We start from the raw sequence: 18,289 nt of genomic DNA, 5'->3' as shown, positions 1-18,289 counted from the left end.
CAGCGCTTACGCCGTCGTGCTGACGCAGACGGCGTCACCGTCTCCAAGGAGCGGTCCGGGGCACCGGTTTCAAAGTCGCAGGGCGCGCCGAGTGGACTTCCGCTGACGGCCCCGGCCGTGCGGGAGTCGCCAGCCGCTCCGCGGAGGACGCCGCCAGCCGGCTGCCCGCCAGCTCCGTCCGCGCGCTCCTAGGTGGCCCGACACGACCCCGGGTGACCCACGGCACGCCTTCACCGCGTCCCGGTGCGACCCGGCTGGGGCTCGTGAGAACGTGGACCAGAATTCCCTTGGCGGGTCCCCTGCAGCCCTGAGATCCGAAGTCTGTGTCCGGAGCGAGGGGCCCGGCCGGGACTGGGGAGGACGAGGCGGCGCGGCAGGGAGGCTGACGCCGCGTGAGCAGGCTGCTGATGACACCGCTTGACAGTCTCCAGAGCGTTGCCTCAGTTTTGTTTTCCCGCACAGCGAGGTCCGAAGATTTTTGAGGAAAGTAAAGGTGGTGAAGAGCTCCAAACCCAAATTTTATCGAAATGGCCACAGAAATCGACTTTCTGAGAGATCAAAGTAAGCTCCATATTCCTTTATTGCAAATTCTTATACATAATATTTCACGTCATCGTTGACCAACTGATTTTTTTTTTTTTTGAATTCCTGTTGGGTGCGTGGAAATTTGTGAACCCTTAAAGAAGTTAGCTGCAGAAAAAAACTTGGTGGCATATGTGAGAATGTGTACATAGATAAGGAGAACCGTTTGGTAAATACTTGCAGGTTCCTTAAGCTTACACGAGACTGCTAGACGCTCAACGTGCTTGTTATGCTCCTCACGTGCTCTGGAGTAATTAAGCAGCTAATGGCCAGGAGGTTTCCAAGCCAGGTGTGCGGTTAGAACGTAGAGGCACTGCTCTGGCCGTGTAATCAAAAGCTGTTTATTGAGCGCCTCCTGTTTCGATTATGTGCCAGCGCTATAAAAGCAGAGCTGCTACAAAAATGAAGAGGACAGTTCTGTCCTCCAAGAATTTAATTTGAGGAGGGAAACCTAAATTCCATAAATACACCGAAGTGGCAGCAACTGCCAACTCTTTTGCCTCGGTTTCCTCGGTTGGCATGATGGAATGAGTATTAAACTATGTAAAGGATTTGAACTAGTACCTGACACATAGTGCTAAACAAATATTAGCTATTACAGGCTTATTATTAGCTGTGGTCAAGGAAGTTACTGGTTGGGCTGAAATGTGAAGTACTGATATGAATTTTCTAGAGAATGAGCTGTGTGGGGGTGCCAAAAAGAACGGTATTTGCAGCATCGAGGGGATTAGGCATATGCTTTGTTAAAATCTTGCAAGAAGGTTAGCTCTAATGGAAGAAGGTTTTGTAGGGAAATGACAAGTGGAGATGAAAGGGAAGAATGAGGCCAGGTGGCGAAGGGCCTTGTCTGCTGTGTGTTAAGGAGTTTGGACCCTTGCACAGGTTACAGGAACCACTGAAAAGACAATAGTTGAAAATGACGTGATCAGATTTTGCTTTGGAAAGCCCAGCATGGCCATTAATGAGGAACATGCATCATAGTAGAATGCAGTTAGGTGACTATCATCATCATGCAGGTAAGAAGTGAACTAAGGTTGGTTCAGTGAGATTGGCAATTAGGGGATTTGGGAGAAAGAGGTAAAAAAAACAACTCAGATTGTTGCCTTGAGCAACTGGGAAGATGGGGGGGGGGGGATGTTAAGTTCCATTTTGGAAGCATTATTGACCAGTGAGTAAAAACACTCAGCCTCTGGATTCAATCTGTATAGACACTTACCTTGGCTCTGTTTCCATGTCTCTGACCTTGGGCAAGTTACTTAGTGTTTCTGTGCTTCAGTTTACTCATTGTAAAATGGATCTAAAAGCACAATAACCTTCATGGGATTGTTTTGAGGATTAAATGAGATGGTGCAAATAAAACATTTAGCATGGTGTCTAGCATATAGTAAATACAAAGTATATATTACCCAAAATCATTAATGACACTATAATGATACTTATTAGCATCATTTCTTAGATTTGAGGTGGGACTGTCCCTAACTGGCTGAACACCATCTGAGTGGCATGGGACATTAATTCGAGTTTGGATGAAGAGAATACCTGAGGCAGTCAGCAACTATGAGTTATATGGGAATGAGCCAGCCAGAATTCGTAGGTAAAATTGAACTCCAAATCCCAGAGGAAACCAAATAAGACAGTAGAAGCACAGTAAATTATTTCTTGAAAAAATGAGTGGTGATTTGCTAGAAGGCACGTGGAGTGGCAGAGGAGAATCTCAGAGGGGACAGAAGCAGCAGCATGGGCTCAGAGGTCTGAAATGGCAGTGCTTGTTCAGGAAATTGAAACGCGAATGGCAGAGTTTGTATGAAGAGATGAAAATCAGTGAAGGATGTCTATGACCCTCCAGTTTTTTTCTTTATCTGGACCTAGCATGATCATCACAGCTGGTAGGTTACTCTAATAGGTGAACAACCTAAAACACCACCTAGGTAGGTATAGATGGCTTAGCTTTCTCCCACCTGCGTCTGATCTCTACACTGGCATCTATTGATCTTGATTGCCTCATCATTTGCTCCTTTTGGATTTGGTAGTCTAGCTCAAGACAATTTGATACCTTTCACCTGGCAACTCTCTGTGACACTGCCTCTGATAAAGTGTCAGCTTTACACATCATAACCACTGGCATTTCTACACCAAACCAGGCCTTTAGTAAACTTCTAGGATATTTGAAGTTCCACCTCCATCTGATGGTTCTTAGGGACCTGTTCAAAGAAAGACTTTTGTATATCAAGCTCGGAGCTTAAGAATTCATTCTCGTAGTGGGGTTTATGCGCGGTGGAATGGAATCATTCTTTCCTTTCATTCTCTTAACAGTGTCTTTTACAGAGCAGAACTTTTTCATTTCAATGAAGTTCAGTTCATCAATTTGTTCTTTTATGGATCTGTGTCCCATCTAAGAAATCTCTGCCTAACCTAAGGCTGTAAAGATTTTCTTCTAGAAGTTTTGTAGTTTTAAGTTATACATTTAGATCTATGATCCATTTTGAGTTAAATATTGTATGCGCGGAGGGCAAGAGTCAAGGCTTGCTTGTTTGCATGTGGATGCCCAATTGAAGGCTGTCCTTTCTCTCCTGGAGTACTTTGCACCTTGTTTAAAAATCAGTTGTTCATATTTGTGTAGATCCATTTCTGGATTCTATTCTGTTCCATTGATCAGTTTATCTACCCAGACAGCAATATCCCAGTATTTTGATATTTGAAGTTTTATATAAGCCTTAAAATCAGATAGTGTTAGCCTTTCAAATTTGGTCTTTTTCACAGTTGTTTCAGCTATCCTAGGTCCTTTGCACTTCCGTATAAAGTTTAGAAGTAGCTTGCCAATTTCTACATAAAAGATGCTAGGATTTTGATAGCCATTGCATTGAATCTATTGATCAATCTGTATTGAATTCATATCTTAATGACATTGAGTTCTCTGACCAATGAAAAGATATATCTCTCCCTATATTATATATTTAACAGTTTTTAGTATACAGATTTTGCAGATTTATCTCTATTATTGTTTTTGATACTATTGTTAATGGCATTATTCTTTTACTTTTATTTTCTGATTTATCATTGCTATTACATATAAATCAATTTTTTTTGCATATTGTAACCTGCAACCTTTATAAACTCACTTATTAGTTCTAATAGGTTTTCGTAAAGTCCATCATATTTTCTGCATAGACAATCTTTTCATCTTGTAAATAAAAAGTTTTACTTCTTCCTTTCCAATTTGAATGCCTTTTATTTCGTTTTATTGTCTTATTGCCCTGGTTATAACCTCCACTACAGTGCTGAACAGGGGTGATTGGAATGGACATCTTTGTCTAGTTCCTGGTTTAGGGGAGAAACATCTTTCTTTCAGAATTAAGGATGATACTAGCTGTAGTTTTTTCACTGAAGTTCTTAATAGGTTGAGAATATGCCTATCTATTGGTTTTCTGAGAGTTTTTATAAGAATGAATGTCAGATTTTTTTCAAATGCTTTTTCTGCATTTACTGAGATGATTTTTTTTTTTCATTTTTAGTTTGTTAATAGGATAATTTACATTGATTAAATTTCAAATATTAACATGTTAAGGCCTTTTCCATTTTTGCGATAAATTCCTCTTGGTAACGATATATTATCCTGTTTATATATTGTCAAATTTGATTTTCTTTGTTTAAAATTTTAACATCTATATTCCTAAAGCTTTTTTTCCCCTTATTTTTCTAACATATTTGTCTGGTTTGGTATCAGATAATGTTACCCTTACAGAATTATTTGGAAAATATTTTATCCTCTTTAATATTCTGGAAGAGTTTGTGTAGAATTGGTATTATTTTTTCCTTAAAATTTTAGTAGAATTCACCAGCGAAGCAAATTGGACCTAGAATTTTCTTTGTGTACAGATTTTAAACTACACATTCAGTTTCTTTAATAAAATGGCTACTCTGTACTCTGTTGTATACCTAAGAGAGACCCTCTGCAGACGTCACATGTGTGGAGTTCACATGTGCAGTTTCTCTCCTTAGTTTGCACAGCCTATTTTAATTTACTTAGTCTCCATCGACTCTTGGCTCCATCTTCTTAATTCAGAGAGTCCGCTGATCTCTGTCTGTATTTTACCCTCCTGGTGCCATGGCCTGGACAATCTCTCAAGTCATTAAGCTGGGCAGTCATATATCTCACCTTATTAGATTTGCATCTCTCAGCATTATTGTCAGGTGTCTAGTGTCTTACAAATCATCGTTTCATTTATTTGTTTTTGGTTGTGTGAGGAGGGAAGGTAGTCCTCATTATTTCATCTTGGGCATTAGAAGAAGTCCTGTTCAAGTTGCCTTACTTTTGAAATCTTAAATACGAGTGTCTTACTCTACTGTCACTATTCTTTATCTTAAAAGATAAAGATCTGTATCTTTGAACACTTCATTTTCATTCATTTCTTTAACTTTTTCCCAGCTTGCTTTTACTGCTTTCTTACACAGGCTACAGCTGTGCCGGTTAGCTCATCTGCTCTTTTGTCAGTAATCTCGATGCGAGTATGCCCCTACTTTTCTGCAGCTCGTGCCCAATGGCACCTCATCCCCAGGATAAGTTGTTCAGGTTGCCTTTACGGGTCTCACACCCAGTTGTTCAGTAACCAAAGATAAAATATCAACTTTCTGGACAAGCACCACCACAAATTCAAGCTTAACTCATAACTACCCTGTAAGTGGTGAGCTGCGATTTAAACCCAGGCAGTGTAGCGTCAAGTGTCTGTGTTCTTAACTACTACCAACGAGAGAAACTTGTTTCACTTATGCACATAGAAACTAAAGTGCTAAATAAAATATTAGTAAATCAAATCCATGAATGAACATGTGTGTAGATATATACATACACATACAATTGTCTTCATTTCATGTTGGGTTCATCCCAGCAATGAAAAAATAGTTAGCATTAGAAAATTGAGTACATGAAAGAAGACATAGATTAATGGAGAAACATATCAAATTTGGTGATTAGGACACTCAGTGTAGTAAATACATCAGTTCCTGAGAATAGCCAAAGAGTTTAAAAAAAACAAAACATTAAGTTGGGAAATTTTATTTAACTAACTGTTAAGAATTATTATAAATATCCAATTATTAAATCAATGTTATATTGATAAATATAGAGACCAGTGAAATAAATTAGCACAGAAAATTACACATCATGAGCAGTTGTTATCTGAAAAAACAGGCTCTACAGATCAGTGGGAAGAGGACAGACTGTTCAGCATATGGTACTGGAATAAGTGGTTATCCAAATGGGAAAGAAAATAATACAAATACCTTTTGTACATCACAGAAAATCATCTCGAGGTTGATTCAATTAAAGCTTTCAGAAAAAAAATTAAGAGGGTGTCTTTATGAACTCAGGATAGGAGAAGATTTTTTCAATGGACAAACATTTTTTACTGGAAAAAAGATGTATGGGTAGACTGCATTATAAATAAAAACTTGGATATCACAAAAAACATCATCAATAAATGACTAGCCCAACTGCAAAAAGGAAGAAGATACATATTTACAATAAATATAACAGAGTTGATTAGCATCCAGAATTTAGAAAGATCTTTCACAAACAAAAATATATTCATGCTAATAGAAAAATGGTTAAAGAATATGACTAGGCCATTTGCAAAACAAAGTCTGAAAAACTGATAAAAATATGAAAAAATGTCAATCTTATCAGTAATTCAGAAAATGCAAATTAAACAACAGTGAAATAAGTACTTGTTGAATGAATAAAGGAAATCGTAGATACAAGTTAAGGGAAAATTTTCTTCAAATTAAAGTCAATCTATGAAGACTGAATGTGTCTCTCTCATTATTAATCCACGATTGACTACTTAACCTATTTTAATCACTGAGAAATCTGATTTACCATTTTTTATTTGAAAACCCTATTAGGGAAAAAGAAGTAGTTTGTATTAGAATTATTATATCCATGGCCAAAACTCCAACCTCCTTTTAAGACTGAGAATGGAGAATATTAATAGGCAAAAACCAGGTCCTGCAGTGGTGGTAAAATTTTAGTGCTATCTTAAAAGTCCTGAGGATAACAATAAAAAAAAAAAAAAATTGAGGATAATTTCTTTTACACTCAATAAAAAGTTTAAAATCATTTACATTATTAATATGCCACTAAATTATACTTTTAAGAAATAAACTGTTATCTGAATTCCCAACATATAATGTATACACTATGAGTGTGCACATTATATACATTTTTTGTTTATGTGTATGTCTGTAGTTAGTATGTATTGCATGTATATGCATCTATGCTGGTGCATAACATATACAGAAAAGTAATGAAAACAAATATTAAAGTCAAGGTTGCTAGGACCCCAGAAGTCCCCTTGAATCATAATCTTTCTCCCTTCCTCAGAGATAATTGAAGATAACCAATATCTAATTTTCCACTTATAGTTTAGTTTTGCCTGTGTTTGAACTTTGTATAAATGGAGTTATAAACTCTGTATCCTTGTGTATTTGGCTTCTTTCATTCAACATTGTGGTTTTGAGATTTATCCGTATTCTTGCATGTAGGTATAGTTTGTTCATTTCATTTCTGTAGAGTGTTCCAGTTTTTAAATTTATCATATTTATCCATTCTTCTTTTGATGGATATTTGTAGTTTCCAGTTTGGGACCAAAGGTGATAATGCTCTCACCTTCCCCCCCGCTCCGCCTTGGTCATGGCGCTTGGTGTTTAAGTGCATACATTTTGGTTTATTACATTCCTAGGAATTATGTGTCTGTTTAATTTTAAAGTCGTGCTAATTTACACTCCTACTAGCAGTGTATGGGAGTTTTCCTTATTCCACATTTCCACCAACATTTGTTTTTTAATTTTAACACTTTATTTATTGTAATTTTAATTTGTATTTTCTCAATGCCTAATGAGGTTGAGCAGCTTATGTTTATTGGCCACTTAGGTAACCTTTTTTGTGACATACCCATTCCAAGCATATCACTTTTTATATGATTGTCTGCCTTTTAGTTGATATGTTTTTTTTTTTTCGTATATTCTCAATATAAGCCTTTTGTCAGTTTTATGTGTTGGAAATATCTTCTCCATGTTTATGGCTTGCATTTTTACTCTCAAGTCTTATTTTCAATGAACAGAAGTACTTAATTTTAATGTGGTCCGGTTCATCAGTGTTTTATTTTATGGACAGTGCTTTTTGTGTTCAGTTTTTAAAATCTTTCCCTACCATAGGGTTATAAATATATTCATTCTCTTTATTCTGTTCTAGAATTTATTGTTTTGGCATTCACAATTAGATCTTTATTTCACCTAGAATTGATCTTTATGGATGAGTTTTATTCTTTTCCATGAAAATATTTAGTTGACCTAGAACCACTTACAAAAAGGTTGTCCTTCCTCTCTGCTCTGCATGTCCCTTTGATCATAATTTAAGTGCTCATATATACATGAAAGTATTTCTGGATTCTAAATTCTCTTCCATTGGTCAATTGTGTTTATTCGTGTGTGACTATCACACTACATAAATCACTGCAGCTTTATAATAAATCTTGATATCTGGTAGAACAGGTCTTCTCCCCGTTCTTATTTCACAAAAATGTCCTAACTATTCTCGTTGCATTTCCACTTATATTTAAAAATCAACTTTTAAATTTCTGCAAAATCCTCTTTGTGAGTATTAATTGGGATTGCATTGAACCTACGGATCAATTTGAGTAGAATTGTCATCTTGACAATACTGAATCCTGTAAACTATAAATGTCTCTCCACTTATTTAGGTCTTTAATATTTCTCCTGAATGTTTCATAGTTTTCTATGCAAGATTCTTACATATCTTTTGCTGGCTTTCTAGACATCGATATTTTTATCATACTGTAAATTATCTTTTATTTTTTCTAACTTTATGTTGCCAGTATATAGAAATATAATTTTTGTATATTGATTTGTATCCAACAACCTTGCAAAACTTAATTATCGATATAAGAATTTGTGTGTTCTTTTTGCATTTACCGTATACACACTTATAACTATAAATAATGACAGCTTTTTCTTCCTTTTAAGTCTATACCTTTTATTTTACTTGCCTTGTAGTGTTAACTTAGACCTCCAGTAGAGTGTGAATAAATATCAAAAGAATTTATCTTTCTGCTATTCCCAAGTTCATGGGAAAGTTTTCAAACCTTATGTATGACGTTTATTGTGGATTTATATAGGAGTCCATTATCATATTAAGGAAGTGCCCTTCTGTTCCTATATTTCTAGAGCTTTATCATGAATATATCTTGAATTTCATCAGATGCTTTTTCTGTAGCTTTTGAGATGATTGTATTTGTTGCTCTTTTTTGTGTGTGCTTAATCTTTATTATTTCTTTCACCTGGCTCTCTGTGGCGTGGTGGCTAATCTTTATTATTTCTTTCACCTGGCTCTCTCTGGGTTTAATATACTGTTCTTTTTCTAATATTTTGGGATGGGTGTGTAGTTCATTGTTAAGCAGGTTTCGAGGTATCACATTTTCACTATCATTCAGTTCACAATACTTTTATTTATTTTGTATTTTTGTAATACTTCCTGAGACCTATAGGTTACTGAAAAGTAATTTTTTAATTTTAAAATTTATGGAGATTTTTCCCTTACTTTTTGGGTCTTGATTCTAGTTTAATTGTGCTGTTGCTAGATAACATGCTTTCTTTGGCTTCAGTCTTTTGTAAGTTTTTGACACTTGCTCTATTGCAGTTTTGAAAGTTACATGTGATCTCGAAAGAATGAGCATTGTATGTTTATTGGATGCTGTATTCTACTGTATGTTTCTTGGTTTAAAAATATTATCTTGTTCTTACTGAGAGCTCTTGGCTTGATTCTGGACCTTCTTTTCCATTGTCTCTTGCCCACTACTGCTTCATTCGGATTCTGTGTTCTACAGTTTCTCCTCGAAATGAAGGTTTGTCCCGGAAAAGAATTTCAGCAGATTTTAGCAATTCTAAAAAATATGACTACAGCTTATCTGTCCAACTTTTCACTTCCAGTAGCAGGAATTTAAAAATAAATGTAAAGAATGTTTTTTGACTTCTGCTAATCTGCAGCAAGCTAGGAGAGACAGAACATTCAAATTTATGAGATCAGAAAAATTAGTTCTTCGCAGCTGCGTTTTCCCCGCTGGTAGTAGTTAGCTTGTGTAGGTATATGGAAGGAGCCCCATCCTTAAGTTCTGAAATAGTGTCTTAAAATGGATGATTCATTTATTTTGAGAAGCAGTGGAGACTCGCAGTTTTGCATTGGCTGTATCAAATACTGCCTACTTTATTCCTAGTTTTTAAACATTGAACATTTTCAGAGAACTACAAATTGATTTTTCTTTTTGTTTCAGATCAAAGACTAAATGAAATTCTTAGGCAGTATCAAATGGAAAATTTTTCCAAATATTCATCAGTTCAGGTATGTAAATTAATTAAAATCTAACAGGTTTATTTTGGTTGTAAATATATCTACAGAAATATGATGCAAAATAAATTCTTTGGGTTGTCATGTGATGTTGCCTACAGTGCTTTGAAATTTTGCTTATAATTTTGATTATTGTAAAGAAGAAAACTCGTTTTTGCTTAATGAATGTAAATCTTTGACCATAGAAATTACCTCTTTTTTCAGAGTTGGAACTTGCATATTATGTGTGGTGGTAAAATGTCCAAGTTGAGTTTGAAAATGAGAATTCATTGTAGTTTCAAAACATTCTAAAATTGTTTCTCAGGATACTTCCAGTTATAAACTTTAACTCTCTGAGCTTTCAGAAATTATGACAAACATAAACTAACTCAAAATAGTAAATAATAGAGATATTGTTTTTAATATTTCTTTGGGTATATGTTTATATTTAAATGTTGCGTTTAATTTTTTTTTTAAATAAGGTGTACTTATTGGAGTTTTAGAAAATTAAAAGAATATTTATAGCCCCTAGATTAGTGATAGCTTACTGAATCAATAAGGGCGTATTTTGCTTTCTACATAAATGAATCTTGTAATTGAAACTGAAAATGTTTTTAAGGTATTAGAAAGTTTCTTTTAAAGTATTATAAAAGAAATAGTTTAATCGACTTGAGTATACTCATCCTTACTGATATTTTAACGTATACTCAACATTTAGCCTAGTGCTGTGTTTTTTATTTCTAAATGGTCTTGAAACTAACTACCCATCCACTATTCATTATGTTAATCATATTTTTTTTCTTATGTTATTTGGTTATTTAGGCAGACAGTCTTTCTTAATTCAATAGCCTCTAAACTTTGCTCACATTCTTAGCTTCTTTCACCTCTGTTTAACAGACTATGCCCAAAGAGAGGATTCAAACAAAAGATTAATTTCAAAGCCCGAAAAGACTTCTGGGCATGGTGTTACATTATATCTCCTGAAAGCTGTGACAGATTTGATTATGAAAGCTGGTTTTACCAGATAAAACAAGGACTCTAGTCAGCTTTTAGATGTACCTGCATCATGCATGTGATTTTGATTTGTTAAAGCCTAAGGATAACATACCGAGTGGGGACAGGTCTTCCCTTACCTAGTGATGTGCTCTGTGGTGAAATGATGGCTCCTCTAATTCTCTGGAGGTTTATGTTCTTCTCTAACACGTACGATTCTCGTAGTTGTACAATCAGATCTTGATTCCTATCCATTGTTCATGTCACTGCCTACGACTCCTCCGCGGTCCGTCTCTTCAGCACAGGCTGCTGCCCCAGCGCTCCCCGCGCCGTGGCCCTCCTTGCCTCGCTGCGTGGCTCGCAGTGGTGGGAGGGAAGGAGCTCTGCTGTCATGAGAGGACGGCGAATCTGCTTCCCAGCAATAAGTCCATGTCCTTGGTTTCATGCAGCGTGCATCCTTTGGGGGTTCTTCACCCCAGAAACATTATTCTGGTTTCTAAAAAAGTTTCCAGAGGGATCTTTTTTCCTGTTTGTTTTGTGGTAAAGGAAGACATAGAAGGAGGAGGAAGCCGTTATCAAAGGGCACGTGGGACCCAGGCGCACGCACTGCTTCGGCTCTCATCACTTCAACTTCGGCCGTTGCTTTATGTCATACCATCTTTACAGCTTCAGAGATTAGGACGTAAACCTCTTCAAGTGTCCATTATTCAGTCTATCACAATCACTAGGTTAGTTAAAAAAATTAAAACCATAATGAGATGTTACATACCTTCCAGGATGGTTAAAATAAAACAGTGAAAACTCAAGTACTGGCAAGTGTGCAGAAAAGCTGGATCACTCATACGTTGCTGGTGGAATGCAAAATGATACTCTGGAAAACCATTTGGCAGTTTCTTTAACAAGTAAATATACAACCCGAGATTTGTATTCCTGAGCATTTATCATAGAGAAATGACAACTTAAATGAACATAAGTTCATTTAAGTTATGAAAATATAAATGAGTTTATGTTCAAACAAAAATGTGTACACAAATATTTATAGCAGCTTTGTTCGTACTAGTCCCAAATTGGAAACAACCCAGATGTCCTTCAGTGGGTGACTGCTTAAACAAACTGTTGTTGCGTACTTCCCATGCAATGTAACTCAGCCACACAAAGGAATCAGTTATTAAGGCATTCAACTGATATCCTAGAAATTGTGCTGAGTGGGAAGTAGAGCCAGTTGCCAAAGTCTACATACTGTATCGACTCGATTTAAAATAAAATTCTTGACATGGCAAAATTATATAAATGGAGAACACATACTAACTTTGGAGATGGGAGGGGTGGGAAGTAGGTCGTGTGGCCATCAAGGGGCAGCAGGGAGGATCCCTGGGTTTGGGAACTCTTCTGCGTTTTGACTCAGGATCATGGCTGTGATATTGTACTATATTTTACTGTAGTTTTGCAAGAGGTTACCTTGGGGAAGACTTGGAAAAAGCTATATGACAGCTCTCTGTTATTTCTTATAATGGCATCCGAATCAACAATCAGCAATTATTTCAATGTAAAAAAGTTAATTTAGATTTTTAAAACTTGTAGGCTATAGGTAAAGCAGGGCTTAAAGGAAATTTTGTAGACTTAATTAAATGCTTTTGAAAACAGAACAGATTGAAAGAGCAGAGCAAATTAAAGGCAAATAAAGAAATAAGAGAGAGGTAGAAAATAATGAAATAAGCAAATAAACATAAGATTAGAGAGGGAAAAAACTAAAAAATTGCTTGTTTTAAAAGATCAGTAAAATGCATATACCTCCACCAAGGTAGACCAAGATAAAGCAAAGTGAGAAAACTCAAATTATGAGGACCAGTTGAAAAATTTGCCATCACTCAGACTCTACATACCTTGCAAAATGATTGTAAAAGGATATTGAATAACTTTATGCAAATTACTTTGACAATTTAGATGAAGTAGACAGAATGCCTTGAAAAGCAAAACTTAGTAAAACTGATATAAGAAGCAAGTCTTTCATCTATTAAAAAAATTGAATTCAATATTAAAACCTTCCTACCGAATGAGCCTTAGGTCTAGAGGACCTCATAGTGAACTTTTTCAAACATATAAAGGAAGAAACGAAACCAATCTTACATCTCTCTTCAGAGATAGAAAAAAGAGAATCCTTTCTTGACTGCTTTTTTGAGGCCAGCATAACCTTGATACCAAAATTTGCAATAGACTTAGGATATTATGACAACCTTACTCATGAATTTACATTTAAAAAGCCCAAAATATAATTAGCAAACCAAATATACGAAAAAGATAATGCCACATCACCAAGTGGGGATTTATTCCAGTGATACAAAAACACTTAAAAGTAAGTCAGTGTAAATCACCATAATGGCAGGATTATACGACTATCTCAAGAGATCCAGAAAATCATCGATAAAAGTCAACTCCCTAATTATGATAAAAAATTTCAACAACCTAGGAATAAAAAGTAACTTCCTCAATTGGATAGGTTAGCTATAAAAAAACTAGATATGAATTGTACTTGATGGTGAAAGGTTGAAAGTTTCCCCACTGAGAATGAGAATGGGGCATGCTAAAATCACTTTTATTCAGCATCGTATTGAAGTATGAGCAATATGAATAAATACATAAAAACTGGAAAGGAATAAATAACACTGTCGTTATTTCTGGAAAATAAGTGTGTATACAGAAAATCCAAGGAATCTTTTAATCGTCAGATGATAAATGAATTTAGCAGTGTCTTTGGATACAAGGCAAAATAGCAGATTTAATTTTATTTGTATAAATAGCAATAATCTAATAGACAATGAAATTTAAATAGTGGTACTACTTAGAATAGCATGAAAAAAACGTTAAATATTTAGGAATAATTCTAATGTGAAGAGTATAAGACTTGAAAATTATAAAATATTAATAAAAATTAAGAAAGAAGAAAAATATACTATAGTCATTGATTGTAAGACTTATTAATTGATTTCAGCACGATCCCAATCAAAATGCCAGTAGGACATTTTTCTTGAAACTTGACAAGCTGTTTCCAAAATTTATATGCACAAGGCCAAGAAAAGCTAAGGCAATCCTAAGAATAACAAAGCTGGAGAACAGATACTAGCAGATGTCAAGATTTACTGTAAAGCTCTAATGATCAAGACATATGATATTGACTAAGGATAGAGAAGTAAATCAATTGAACAGAGTAAAGAAATAGCTCTACGCATGTCAGATCCATTTAGAAAAAAGATTAATCTTGATCCCTATGCATAATATTCTCAAATATCACTTCTGGATTGATTGTGTATCTAAATGGGTAAGGTAAAATAATAAAACTTTTAGAAGGAAGCTTAGGGGAACAAGTCCGTAGTAGGCATGTTGTCTTTAACAGGACGCAAAAAACCAGTAATCATATAAAGTAAATGACTGACAAACTGGACTAAATCAAAATAAAAGAATTTATATTTGTTAAAAGACACCATTAAGAAAGTTAAAGCAAGCTAGGGATGGGAGAGTATATTTGCAATCTGGCAAAAATTCATGTTAGACTGTGTAAAGAATAGCTTTAAATCAATATCAAAAAATACTCAGGAAAACAGGCAAAAAACTTGGACAGGTACTTCACAGTAGTCAGTAAGTTTGTGAAAAGCCTGAACTTGGAAGCTAAGCAGAGTCAGGCCTGGTTAGTACTTGGATGGGAGACCACCTAGGAAGACAAGGTGCTGTAAGCGTAAAAAATAAAAAATAAGGGATTGTAAGATGACAAGGTCCTTGCAATCTGTGAGGTCAACCAAGGGTTGTCTTGCTTAAAAAAGAAAAAAAAATTGTGAAAAGCGTTCACCTTCATTGTTTCTAAGTAAATGCAAATTAAAACTACAATGAGATACTACTACACACCCAATGACTAAAGTGAAAGACGTAAATCCAAGCGTTGACAAGGATGTTGGACAGCTCTCAGGTGCTGCTTTTGGGAGAGTAAATTGGTACAACCACTATTACAACTGACTGATGCGGACCCTATGAATCATCAGTTCCTTTCTAGGTGTACCCATCAGAAATGTGTATGCCAAAAGAAAGTTCATTTAACAGTAGTAGAAGGCATACTTATATTGTAGCATGCTCATAGAATGAAATAGTGTTTGGCAATTAGAATGAACAAACCAAATCCCTCACAACAAGAATTAATCTTATAAACCCAATTTGAACAAAAGAATTCAGACATAATAGAAAACATACTGAATTATTACATTTTTATAAACTTTAAAAAACAGGCCCCAGTGATAGAAGTCAGAATATTAGTTACACTTGGAGAATTGGGGGACAGTGACTGGAAGAGGGCAGTTGGGGGTTCTGGGGATGCTGGTCATATAGGCAGTTCTCACTTCGCGTGACACTAAGTTAACTGAAACTTCCGCATGTCAGAATGATGTGTTTGCTTTGATTTAATGTTTCCATAGAAATGAAATGCAAGATTAAGTCAGTGGTACCAATATGCACATATTTCTGTTAACCTAGTACCTACTGTGCAAATGCAAAGACAGCATATATTGTTTCTTGATCCAACTTGTGATTGCACTGGTATATTCATTTTGTGAAAATCCGTATTCTTATAGTTTTTGCACTTTTCTATAATTATGTATGTATGTAGTACTTGAATAAAGAAGTTAATTTTCTTCTAATCTCACCATTCTGTGCCTCTTGCATGCATGTTTTTATTCTTATTATTGTTGTTTCTTGTTTATTTGCTTCTTCCTCTTATAACTCTGCATCTCTCATGGGTAAAGACCATCAGTTGTTCACCTTTGTATTACCTACTGTGCCTCAGGGGACTGGCACACAGTAAATAAGTGTTTTCAGAGTTACGGTTTTGAAAATTAGTTAAGTGAAACTTTAGAATTCAGAGGATTTTTGGAGTTGTATCTCGTGTTCTCTTTTTATTGTATATGTGATCATAAATACCTTTTTTTAAAACAAATATTACAGATAACACTTAAAAATCTCTTTGAACCTCTCACTCTTCCCCTCTTTTCTATTCCTTTTCCTCCATGCATAGAATTAACTACTCTCTTTGTTTTTGTGATATGTCCATGATGATGCTTATAAATATTTTTAATTCCTTGAACTACTTACTGGATCTTGTATTATTTTTTATTTATTTTATGGATAAACCTTTTTTTTTTTCTTTTTACAATGAAAACTTCATTGAACTTTCGTGTAAATCTTGTGTTTGAATATTCTCTATGTTTTTTGTTAGATACTAAATTTTTGGTCATGCTACAAACATTGGCCTTTTTGCCTATGGTACCTTCGGCTGTATAGAAGTGTTAAATTTAGATGTTGTAAAATATGTTAGTCTTTCTAAGTGTTATTCTTGTTGTCTTCCAGTTAGAAAATGTATTTTGAGTGAAAGTACGTCAGGCACTGTTTGGGATATCGGTAGGGAAAAACAAAACAAAACAAAACAAAAAAACAGACCAAAGCCTCTTCATTTTGGGAACTTAAGAAAGCTTTCTATATCCCAAAGTGTCAACAATACATTTTCTTTCAATAACTGTCAAATATTTTTAAAAACACTTTGATCTTTAGTCTATCTGAAACGTATTTTCCCATTATGTGTTAGAATCTAATCTTATTTTGATAACATTTTTGGTTGAAAAGCAACGTTTTGTCCTTTCAATTACAATTCTACTTCTTTCGTATATCACATACCTACAGATGCTTGAATCTATTTCTTGATTTTTTAATAATGTTCAGTTTGTGTGCCTGTACCATACTGTTTTAATTACTCTAGCATTCAGTGTTTTGATGTGTAGTAGGACAAGTCCTTCCCTCTTCCCCTCCTTTTTTTTTTGCCAGATTATCTTGGCTATTTTTGCACACTTACTCATTTGTAGGAACTTAAAGATCTATTCAAGATCAAATTTTATAGATTATTTTGTTGGATTTTTTAAAATTACATTGCAGTTTCAATGAATTTTAGAGAATTGATATACCTACAATATTGACGATTGCACACATCCATCAATATGTTATGATTCCCCATTTATTTAGCTCTTCTTTTATATCCTTCAGTAATTTTTTTCAATAGAGTTATTGCAAATTTTTTATTTGTTTTATTCTCAAGTACTACCTTTTCTTATAGTAATGGAAAGGGCATTTTTTTCTATTATATTTTTTAATTATTGCTGGCATTTTGGAAAGCTACTTTTTTATATTGATCTTTCTGATGATTTAGTATACTCTTATTAGTCACAATAATTGGTAGATTATATATATAGTTTTCTAGGTAAATGGTCAAATTGTCTGTAAATAATAATAATAGTATTGTATCTTTTCATTTCAACCTTTAAATCTCCAACCTCCTGTTCCCACAGCAGATTGCATTGACCAGGACTTCTAGTACAGTGTTGAATTTCAGCCATGATAATGACCAGCCCTGTACTATTACTGAATTTAATGAAGTGATTCTGATGTTTCACTGTGAAGAATAGTAATTGATGTAGGTTTCTGGTAGATATTTATCAAATTGAGAAAGTTCTTCCTATTTCTATTTCTAATTTACCAAGAAAGTTTATCATGTATGGTGTTAAAATTTACCAAGTACATTTTCAACATCAATTGGGATGATTATTTTTTTCTTTCTCTCCTTTTTAATTGCATTAATAGATTTTCAAAGATTATAAAATTTTTAATTGTATTTAATTTTTACCTACTGTCCGCTTTTGCTAAATTGATGTGAGAAATCATCTTAAGAGGCAATATTCTCTGTTGTAGAAAGCTGTCTTCAAAGAAGATGGAGATGACATATTAGGCAGCTCAGTAATTGACCAAAGGTAAGGTTGATTTACCAGAAAAATATTGTTGTATTTAATTATTGTTAAAATAATCCCTTTAGTATTAGGAATGTTTATTTTAGGGTCTGCTGTATAGTCATTAGGTTTAAATGACATGTCATTGAATTGAAAAGGGAAAAAAGCCAGTATTGTCGTCTATAAGAAAGATTCTGACTGGGGCGCTTTAGCCTCCCTCCCTGCTTTAGGTATTTGACAGTGTCTGGAAGCATTTCTGCTTGTCACAGCTGTGGGAGGTGCTACTGGCATCGAATGAAGGGAAGCCAGAGATGCTGCTATATACCCTACAGTGTACAGCTCAGCCCTCTACAACAAAAAATTGTTCACACAATATTAATTGAACTAAGGTGGAGAACTCCTGGTTTAGGAAAAAGGCAAAGTATTAATTGCTGTGGGTAAAATTATGAAGAATAAAAATGTACAGTTTAATTAAGCTATATTAAATAGAGCATGTCATATTTTTAAT

General features: G+C 34.8%; 1 protein-coding gene across 2 annotated transcripts in view; it reads left to right on the top strand.

The window, feature by feature from the left end:
• The first annotated feature begins 59 nt into the window (after positions 1-59).
• SCLT1 (sodium channel and clathrin linker 1) overlaps positions 60-18,289 on the top strand; it is an 89,802-nt gene continuing 71,572 nt past the window's right edge. For both annotated transcript variants that reach the window (XM_016155776.2, XM_016155778.2), the window contains exons 1-3: positions 60-561; positions 9,927-9,994; positions 17,747-17,805. In XM_016155776.2, the coding sequence (XP_016011262.2) occupies positions 528-561; positions 9,927-9,994; positions 17,747-17,805 (161 nt within the window). In that variant the 5' untranslated portion in view covers positions 60-527. The remainder of the gene's footprint in view (positions 562-9,926; positions 9,995-17,746; positions 17,806-18,289) is intronic.

Source organism: Rousettus aegyptiacus, unplaced genomic scaffold, assembly GCF_014176215.1.
Source record: "Rousettus aegyptiacus isolate mRouAeg1 unplaced genomic scaffold, mRouAeg1.p scaffold_m13_p_16, whole genome shotgun sequence".
Classification (NCBI taxonomy): Eukaryota; Metazoa; Chordata; class Mammalia; order Chiroptera; family Pteropodidae; genus Rousettus; species Rousettus aegyptiacus.
The sequence above is the reverse complement of the archived record's forward strand: the minus strand, read 5'-3'. Positions and strand labels throughout refer to the sequence as shown.